Source organism: Eretmochelys imbricata, chromosome 16 (assembly GCF_965152235.1).
Source record: "Eretmochelys imbricata isolate rEreImb1 chromosome 16, rEreImb1.hap1, whole genome shotgun sequence".
NCBI lineage: Eukaryota > Metazoa > Chordata > Testudines > Cheloniidae > Eretmochelys > Eretmochelys imbricata.
The window spans coordinates 14,754,392-14,764,567 of NC_135587.1; the positions used below are offsets into that span (position 1 = coordinate 14,754,392).

The window sequence follows — 10,176 nt, forward strand, 5'->3', positions numbered from 1 at the left end:
AGAGCAGGAGGTGGTAGGTGTACGTTGCACACAGCGGATGTTGTGACTATCATGGCTACCACAGCAGGCATGCATAGGCCACCACGCCAGCTCGTTACTGGGCAGGAAACCGGCGGGGCCAACCCTCGGGCACTTATGGAGCTGCAAGGCCAGTGGCTGGAGTGTGTTTTGGGGCAAGAGAGCTGCAAGGTCATCGCCTGGGGGCGCGGCAGCCCATCCCTGGGCACAGCCGTCGAAGGCGGGGCGGAACCAGCCACGTGTGTGATGGAGCGGGACAGCGCGCGCCGCTGTCCTACTTTCCCTCTCCCGCGCCCGCTTCTCGCGCCGTGCTCGGTGCCTTAGCACTGAGCTCCGTCCGCCCTCTCCCTGTGCGCGAGGCGCGGCCAATGGGGGCACAGCGTGGGGCAGGCGGCGGAGGCGGGGCCCACATGGAGTCTGGTGCGGCTGCGCACAAAGCTGCCCGCCCCTGGATGTTCAGGACGGGAGGGGATGTCTACGCCTGCGCATAACAGCGCTGGTCTCACATGCCCAAGAGCGGTGTTTTCTGCGCCTGCGGTGTGCGCCTCCCCTCCCCAGTGGCCGGGAGAGGGGGATTGCTGCGCATGCGCAGTGTGGCCTTCGTACCCCTGTGCCCCGGAGGGGGGGGTTGCTGCGCCTGCGCACAACGCTGCCCGCCCCTCGCCAGCAGTAGCAGCAGTAGGAGGAGGCGGCGTTGGTCCCGGCTGGGGCGATAGCGTGAGGGTGCCCGAGCGCCGCTGTTGCCCCCTTTTATCCGGGAGCCCCAGGTCCGGGCCGAGGAGGAGGAGGAGGCGTCCCGGCCGCGGAGGGAGTCCGAGCGGCGGCAGCAGCAGTCTGTGCCCGGCCCCCCCTGCGCTCAGTCCCGTTACAACCCCCTCCCTCCGCGCTCCGCAGCCACCAACATGTCGGCGCCGGCGGCCAAAGTCAGTAAGAAGGAGCTGAACTCCAACCACGATGGGGCCGACGAGACCTCAGGTGAGGCCGGGACGGGGGAGGGAAGGGAATGGCGGCGGCCGCCGCGGCCTCCTCCCCGCACGGCGCTGCACCGACCGCCATTTTCCCCAGCCACACGGGCCGCGGCCGGGCCGGAGGCGGGAAGAGCGCGGGGTCGGCCGGGCGGATGTGCAGGCCTCAGCCGCGGCAAGAGGAGGCCATGTTAGAGCCCTTTTGTCTGTACTGCCCGGCCTCCTTCTCCGCGGGCGGGGGGCGCTGCGGCCTGCGCGGAGCAGCGGGACCCCCCCCTCCTGGAGCAGCATCCGCGGAGCCTCATTGTGCTCCGCCGCCGCCATGATGCTTCGCCGCCTTGTGGTCTCGGAGCCGCTACTGCTGCATGGTGCTGCCCGGCCGCGCAGCGCCGGGATGGAGCGGCGCTGTCTCGGTGGCTGGCGGGGCCCGCCCGACTGGGGAGCCACGCGCTACTCGTGCAGCGGCGGGACGCGGCTGCCCGCCCCCCGCCCGTCCCCACGTGCGATCCGAGCAGCCCGTGTGTCCTGAAAGGTCGGTACTCGGTTCACCGTGGCGTGGGGTTTGCATCAGTCGCCGCCGTAGGGGGAACTTGCCCCCCGGTAAAGGCTGTCGGTTCCCCCACCCATGGATCTTCGCCTGTTTGGCGCGGGGTGTGGAGGTGCTCATGGCAACGAGCCTCCAGGCCAGCCGCTCTCCGCTGTGCCCGGTTCCTTTCACACACGTGCTTCCCGCACCTGAGTTTTCCTGTGTAATGGGGGCGGGGGAGAGAAGACGACACCAATCTACCCATCTCGGGCCGCAGGGTGGGGGTAGGGCTTGGCTCTGAGGCCCCCACCGGAAACAGCTACCCCATCACACGAAATCCTCTGTGTTCGCAAAGTAATCGGGGGAGGGGTGCCTATGCCGCACTTGTACAGCTGCTTCCCGCTACCTTTCGTTAATCTTAAAACACTTTCGGCAAACAGCCATTGCTTAATTAAGCGCTCCAGCAGCCTCTGCCGAGTTAAAGTTCTGATTAGAAAATATCCACTTCATGGTGGTTTTGAAATATTTACCCGCATCTCTTCCGAAACGCGCCTGTTAATTGTGGAAAACAGCATTTCCAATTGTACTATTTTAATGAGCATTTTGTATCTTATTTTTTCTTCAGTATTCAGTTCACTTAACTGATTCAATTTCTGTAACTGTGTTCAGTTCAGAAAGAATGATTTGGTGTATAATTTTAGTAAATTATTAAACTATTGTTGTTTCAACAGATGGGCTATAAAATACCAAGTGTATATGACAATATATTGTGAATTAGCACGGGACCTGGTTTGAGCCCTTTTTAAAGGAAAAAGACAGCAAAGCTTTACACCAATCTTCAGAGACTTCACTTAGCAAGTTCAGTTAGTAAAAAATGGTAGTTTTACAAGGTCTGGTGAGCCTTGTTGTATCAAGTGGAAATAATCATTTAAATGCCATCCAGAATAGTGGTAAAGGTTATGAAAATAAACTTTTCTGATTGTTTCTCAAGTGGTGTCATATATTATTGAGACTTCTTTTCAGTAACTTACGGAGTTTGATGGATTTATTTTTCTTTCAGAAAAAGAGCAACAGGAAGCAATTGAACATATTGATGAAGTACAGAATGAAATAGACAGGTAAATTATTAACAAAACACTTTTGAATAACTTAAATTATGTTTTAGCAGAACTGGAAAAAAATAACTTGTAATAAAAATGCTTTCGTAACTGAAGTAGCGTATGTACCATAGTTGTTCTCACACTTTCCAAAATCTCAAAAGTATAGTAGTGGTTTGACATTTGAAGGTGCAATCTTGTGTCCTGTTTAGCTGTGTACAAGTAAACTAGCTGGGCCTTAAGATAGAACTTGACTTTTAACACTTGAAATACATTGTGATGACTTTAAAATGGATTTGACAGTATAGATCTGGCTCTCATTGCCTTTTGCAGGTTAATACTTATTTTATTTTTGTAAGATTTCATTTCTTTGTGAAAAGCAGAACTGAAAATTGACTTAGTAAAATGTCTAGATTTAATTTAAAAGTGCATACACCAAATTCTAGGCTCTTCTATGTTTTATAAAATCTATCGAAATTTACACTGGAGCAGTAAGCTATCTATCTTCTCAGGTCACTGCCGGCTTAGGCCCTGATGCCTGCAACCTTTTTCCTGGCAAACAGACACCCTTCCCACTACCCTCCTAAACTGACTAATGAACCTCCAAGTGGACATAGGAGTCTGCCCGGGAGGAGCATTTGCAAGATTAGGACTTTACTGTGTAACAAACCATTTAAAAAAAAAAAAAGAGTTCTGTGGTCTTAAAAGGTTCTCTTTGTGGCACACAAACTTATTTTGTGTTTATCTTGTTTTTCTGGCAAATAATATGAGGAGGGGCAATGAGCTTGAATCTGATCCAGTATCATGTGTCAAAGTTCACCGGTCCTTCTAAACTAGATATTTACAAATTTTAATAGTGTGCTGCTTTCAATTTAGAGCCCAACCCTGCAAATGCCCCAGAGCATAGCGTTTACTAGTGGTGTAGTTTCAGTCAAGTCAGTGGGATTACTCCCGATAGTACAAGCTAAATAGTGTTTGCAGGATTGGGCCCCTTGTTTTTGGTTGACATATTTCAGGCAGGGTTGATTAGTTTAATTAAATAATCCATTCTAGTTTTGGACTGTCTACTGATTTTGCACTTTGTTCAAACTTCAGATCCCCATGCTATAATACAGTTGTTAACATGAACCTTTCTTTTCCTTTAGACTGAATGAACAAGCAAGCGAGGAAATTTTGAAAGTAGAACAGAAATACAACAAACTCCGCCAACCATTCTTCCAGAAGAGGTCAGAACTGATCGCCAAAATCCCAAACTTCTGGGTAACAACATTTGTCAACCACCCACAAGGTATGTTCCCAGTGCCTTTTTTTTTTGGTGGCGGGGGGGGGGGGTGGAGCTGGGAGGGGCATCAGGGAAGTTTGTTACATTATGTACGCCTTTTAGTCCTTTGGTTGAGAAAATTGCTCTTAGATTTTTGTTTCCCCCGATTAACAACACTGGCTTCTGTTTGACTACATGCCTAGAACTTCCTTTTGAGGCGATAATGCTATCAAACGGAAGCAGTTTATCCATTTCTACTTCTATTGTCCCAAAGATTTTCTTCCACTTGCGTTTTGAATCCAAGAACAAACTTGATCGCCATTATTAGGACTCCACCACTATACTTTTTACCATCCTCTTAAGTGAAAGAGAATACACCTTCAACAACCTTTTCAGTGCTCTTTCATGGACTGTATTGCAGAGAGTACTTGATAGTGACCTCTGGGGAGCTGAGAGCCAGTGGCTCTTTTGAGCTTCCTCTATAGATGGGCTGGGACAAGTAAACAATATACCAAATGTCCTACTAAATCAACTTTCTGTGACAGTTTCTTATAATGTTTGCTGCAAAATAACCTATATAAATAGCTTTGTGATGCAAGATTCCTAATTCTACCATAGTATCTGCACTGTTGGGGGAAGAAGATGAGGAGGCACTGCATTATTTGACCAGAGTTGAGGTGACAGAGTTTGAAGATATCAAATCAGGTTACAGAATAGATTTTGTAAGTATCACGGACAGTCTGTTTAATGTTGTGCCATTTTTATTTGCATGTAACCTACATCAGAGAACAGTAGCATAACTTAATATTTCAAAACTTCTAGTACTTAACGTTTTTTATCTGGTGTGCTATAGACAAGTATGCAATCCTAACTTTATTCTTTCCACTCTACAGTATTTTGACGAGAATCCATACTTTGAAAATAAAGTTCTCTCCAAAGAGTTTCATCTGAATGAGAGTGGAGATCCATCTTCAAAATCAACTGAGATCAAATGGAAATCTGGGAAGGCATGTATCTTTACTGGGGCGGGGAGGAATTAAATCATTGCTCCACTTGAAACAGTGGCAGTGAGTGCTCGGTGCTTTGATGCAAAAGAAAAAACACACACACCCAGTCCATTCCTGCTGGATGAAACCCAAGGATATGGTGAGGCTGCATCTACACTGAAGCTTGTAGTTAATTCTCTCACTTTGTCGCGCACCCGTGGAAGTGCTAGTGAAGATCAGTTGTCAGTATTTCTACAAGCATGTCAGTTCAACTGCTCAGAGTGGGCCTAGAAATCACAGTGAAGTGTGTGCTTTTATAAAGAAAACAAATCCACACTAGCACTCCCAACTTTTTTTAGGGAATTCTCCCACAGTTGATCTAACATCAGTGCTACAGTTCTCATTGTAAACAAAGCCTAATTTAAACTTCAGGTTACAGCTGCCTTTCCAATTTCAATATTATTATGCTAAAAGTTTGGGTGGCCACTTGGTCTTTGTAAGGAAACTAACAAATCTTTTTATCTAATGAATTGTTTTTCTTGCATTTGCCAGTTACATCTATATAGTTAATGCTTTCTTTGTAGTTCATAAGTTACATGTACATCTTGTGGAACTTCTGAATTAGGAGCTCATTTCCTGCACCTCACAAAAGTAAACTACAATATTGCAAATGAGTCAATTTGAATCCGTCATAGTTGGATCTGTTGGAAAACTGCATCACACTTCAGTCAAAATTTTAGCATTTTCCTCTGGTGTTCTGGGGTCTTCCAGCAATAACTTACATCTTGCAGTACCTTATGGTCATTCAGCTAATTATTAAAACAAGCTGAGTTATTGCTGTCCATAAAATTGCATAAACAAGTATATGCTGGGCAAAGTGTCTCAACAAAGCAGCAGCTAGAAGTCCGTACACATTAAGCAACGAAGTAAAAGGTCCAGAGTTACCTCTGAAGTCATCTTTTCCAGGTGTATAAGACAGGACAGTACAGAGGTATTGGTCTCAAAGGCGTGAGGTTAACTTATTATATTCTCTTGCTAGTGAATATGTTGTAGTAGCATAAAAAGTGAGTTGTATGCTTTCCCCCTTGCAATTGCTACAAAGGGGAAACAGGAAATTTAAAAGGGGAAAACTCCAAGGATAAAAGACTTAGATTAAGGATTTATCTTTTTTATGAAGAAAACAAGGATGAGCCTATCCTAGGGGGAAAGAAAAGGAAGAGTGGAGTGTTAAGACAATGTTTTATAAAAAGGCCTAGAGTAGTGGTGGGCAGCCCATCAGGGTAATCTGCTGGCGGGCCGCAAGACAGTTTGTTTACCTTGACTGTCCACAGGCATGGCTGCCCGCAGCTCCCAGTGGCTGCGGTTTGCCATTCCCAACCAATGGGAGCTGCGGAAAGCGGCATGGGCTAATTTTGAGAGCTGCTTAAATTGTTTGTGCTTAATGTTAGCATTTAAATAGTTCTAACAAGTCTTTGAAATTAGCACTTCAGTAAATGGTTTGCGTCATATGTTTGCCACTGTGTGGCTGGGAACATTAACAAAGGTCAACAGGTAGTCTCTTTGAATTGTCAATATTTCAGTGGAGAAAGCTAGAAATAAAGGGAGTGAAAACTTACATTCTGAGGAAAGTAGCAAAAAATTGAGCGCTTTTTTACTAGCACTGAACCTATTAATGAGAAATGGTAGCTGAAACTCATAGCTATGAGGTGTCAACTAGTACATGCCCTTGGGGCTCTGTATAATCTGTCTCCTACACACCTCTCCTTGAAAAAGAACAAGTAGTATGTGGTTGCGTAAATAAGTCTCCAAACGCATCTTGTGAAACATGGTCAGGAAATTCCTTCAGGAAAATACTTAACTTTGTCTCTTCTTTTTCAGGACCTGACAAAGCGCTCAAGCCAGACACAGAACAAGGCCAGTAGGAAGAGGCAGCATGAAGAACCAGAAAGTTTCTTTACCTGGTTCACTGACCACTCTGATGCAGGTGCTGATGAACTAGGAGAAGTCATCAAAGATGACATCTGGCCAAATCCATTACAATACTACTTGGTACGTGTAGAGTTGAGCTGTTTGTAACAGTGTTCTTGTGGCAATGTCAGAATTAATTTGATCAATGCAGTAACATTGTATATGTATTTTTAATTAAGGTTCCTGATATGGATGATGAAGAAGGTGAAGGAGAGGAAGATGATGATGATGATGAAGAGGAAGAAGGGTTGGAGGATATTGATGAAGAAGGAGATGAGGATGAGGGGGAAGAAGACGAAGATGATGATGAGGGAGAAGAAGGAGAGGTGAGAACACATTGTTTCCAGATCCAGGAGATGAATAGATCCAATTAGGAAATCCTGTTTTAGGAACAGCATTGAATTTATCTTGTTGATAAATGTTAAGGTGTTATTGACACACTGTACAGTCTGCTATTATGTTTTTCAGAGGGGAGTTCATATAGGTGATAACAGTTCTTGCAGCTTGAGCAATGATTTTAGTGTACTTAGTTGGTGGGGGGGGGCAAGTACTGCCTTTAATTTGGAGATGGATAGCTTTAGGAAACTCGTTGGCAAAAATGAGGAAAATTGATCTGTTTTATACCCCAGTTCATCCAAAAGCCTGTTTTTTCTTTCGGCAAACTGGTTTTTATTAGTGAGTTACTGGGTATTTGAGTGCCAGTTTTAACGTTATTCCATAAATAGCAAATTTTTTTGTATGCATCCACTTTTAGCAGGTTTCACCTATTATATACACTTTACTCTGGACTGTTGCCAATTTTTATGTGGTTGTGTCCTCATTTTGGGAGTGCTAGGGATGACCTCACCTCTGCTACTCTCACAATCTCCAGTGATTTAAAGTTTGGAATTAGTTATCACCCAGTAACTGGGAATGTTGCACTGTTTCATTTGTTACAATTAATTTATTAACCACATTTGGCTTTTGTTATTGAGGTACATGAAACTGCCTTGGAGGCAAACAATGGGGAAGGCTTTGAACGCTGTGCACATAGACACATAAGGTGCTTGATTTTAGATGCAGTAACTAAGCTCTGCTGAGCAATATTCTTGTTAGTATCTAAATAGTATTTTATTTAATCTTAGACTTTACTACTCTTTAAGACTGCCTATTCAAAGCTCTGGGTGCCCTTAGCAGTCTCTTCAATATTCACTAACAAATAGTTCTGTCAATTTTCATCCAAATCATATGTCCCAGCAATAACATGGAGATCAAACCTTATCCAGCCTTACCTATTTCCATATGGAGGGGGAGAAAACATGATCTTTTCAACCAGTCCTGCAAGAATATCTGCACAGGACTTTTTAGAGGGTCAAAAATTCTGGTTAATTGCTGTTTGAAAGTCAGGGCTGTCTGGAGTTTGAATGTACTGACTCCCGCTCCTTCCCTCTCCCCACCCTCCAAAAAGTGACTAGATTTTAACTGTTTCTTTTCTTTCAACAGGAAGATGAAGGAGAAGATGACTAATTAAACACTGATGGATTCCAACACCCACCCCTCCTTTTCTTACCTTTTTAATTTTTCTCCAGTCCCTGGGAGCAAGTTGCTGGTTTTTTTTTTTTGTTTGTTTGTTTGTTTTCCCCCACCCTTGTGCTCGGTCGCCTTGTTCTCTTGAGGTCTCTTTTTCTCTCCTCTACACCATGGTTCACCATTTATTTTGGGGGAAATACCCTGAGCAGAATACAGTGGAAAAGAAAATCTCTACCAGTTTCTGTTCCAAGTTCATTTTTATCCCTTTCTGTCTCAAAACAAAAACTGTTTATGGAATCAACACACCATGTTCTGTGGGAAAAAAGAAAACCTTCTGCTCCCTTCACTCTGCTGGAAGCTGAAGAGTGCTAGGCCCCTGTGTAGTAGTGCATAGAATCTAGCTTTTTCCCTTCTTTCTCTGTATATTGGGCTCAGAGATTACAGTGTCTCTATGTGAATATGGACAGTTAGCATTTACCAACATGTCTGTCTACTTTCTCTTGTTTAAAAAAAATTAAAAAACTAAAAAAAATGGGGTATAGAAGGTCAGCAAGGGTGGGTTTCAGATGTTTGGGTGGGTTAAGTGGGCATTTTGACAACATGGCTTCTTCTCCTTTGGCATGTTTATTGTGATGTTTAACAAACATCCTTGCAGTTTAAGATGACACTTTTAAAATAAAATCTTCTCCTAATGATGACTTTGAGCCCTGCCACTTGATGGAGAATCAGCAGAACCTGTAGGATCTTATTTGGAATTGACATTCTCTATTGTAATTTTGTTCTTGTTTATTTTTAAATTCTTTTTTTTTTTTTTTTTTGGTTCACTGGAAAGGAAAGAAAGATGCTCAGTTTTAAACGTTAAAGTGTACAAGTTGCTTTGTTACAATAAAACTAAATGTGTACACAAAGGGACTAATGGTCTTCACTGAACAGAATATGTTTCTGATTTTTCTTGCTCATTTTCCCGTATATTGTCAAATTTTTTTTGTCTGTAGTTTCTAATTTAACACCTATTGGTATGTGGTCAGTATGTCTGTATTGCAAGATAACCTCATGGCTATATGGATTTAACCTGAATTTAAATTGTTAGATAGTTTTCATATCTGAAAAAAGTGTTTACTTTAGGTGTAACTTACCATAAATTATCTGATACTATCAATAAGTTGCTGTCAGACTGCCTATCAATCATTACTATAAATTGGCAGTCATTACTGTAATCTGCACATTGTTTCTCTTTACTTATTTTTATATCTCCATAGGAATGAGTTGTGGTTACATTCCTCTTACGTTAAATTAATGGAGTCTTTAAATGTTCCCTCTTGCACCAAAAAGATCACCTGATGCTCTAAAATAAAGAAATTTGCAGATTTAAACACTCATTAGTGATGTAAGAGATACCACATATCTCTAATAAATCAAATCACTGAGAAGACCATACAAACTCAAGTTAAATGATCAAAGGCTAATGTTTATAATCCATTTGGTAAATAGCTTTCTCAGTTGAGATGTTAAATCAGTTTCAATTACACATTCAGGCTGATTGTACTCCTCTTCAAAAACAGAAGAATCTTATTCTGCTAAGTTACATCTCGCAAGGATGTGGTTACTTTGCGTGTGGAATTTCAGTGCCATACAACCTCCAATCTATGCTGTTTATATTTTCAACTATGTGAGCTAATAAAATGCAACCTGTTTTGATTTAAAAGTATCAATTGCCTAAAATCTACATCTAGAACTAACCAGAATAGCAAGTGGCAAAGTTTGATGAAACCTGTTCTAGCAATAATTAGCATTTATACAATTACTTTAAAAAGTAGAATACCATATAAACTAACCTCATTTAAAT

General features: G+C 43.3%; 1 protein-coding gene across 1 annotated transcript; it reads left to right on the forward strand.

Moving 5' to 3' along the window:
* Positions 1 to 652: 652 nt before the first annotated feature.
* On the forward strand, positions 653 to 9,238 carry SET (SET nuclear proto-oncogene). Its single transcript, XM_077835865.1, has 8 exons — positions 653 to 993; positions 2,570 to 2,627; positions 3,752 to 3,894; positions 4,486 to 4,589; positions 4,761 to 4,874; positions 6,732 to 6,902; positions 7,001 to 7,147; positions 8,304 to 9,238. The coding sequence occupies exons 1-8, from the start codon at positions 921 to 923 to the stop codon at positions 8,325 to 8,327; spliced, it is 834 nt and encodes a 277-aa protein (XP_077691991.1). The 5' UTR covers positions 653 to 920; the 3' UTR covers positions 8,328 to 9,238.
* Positions 9,239 to 10,176: the final 938 nt, after the last annotated feature.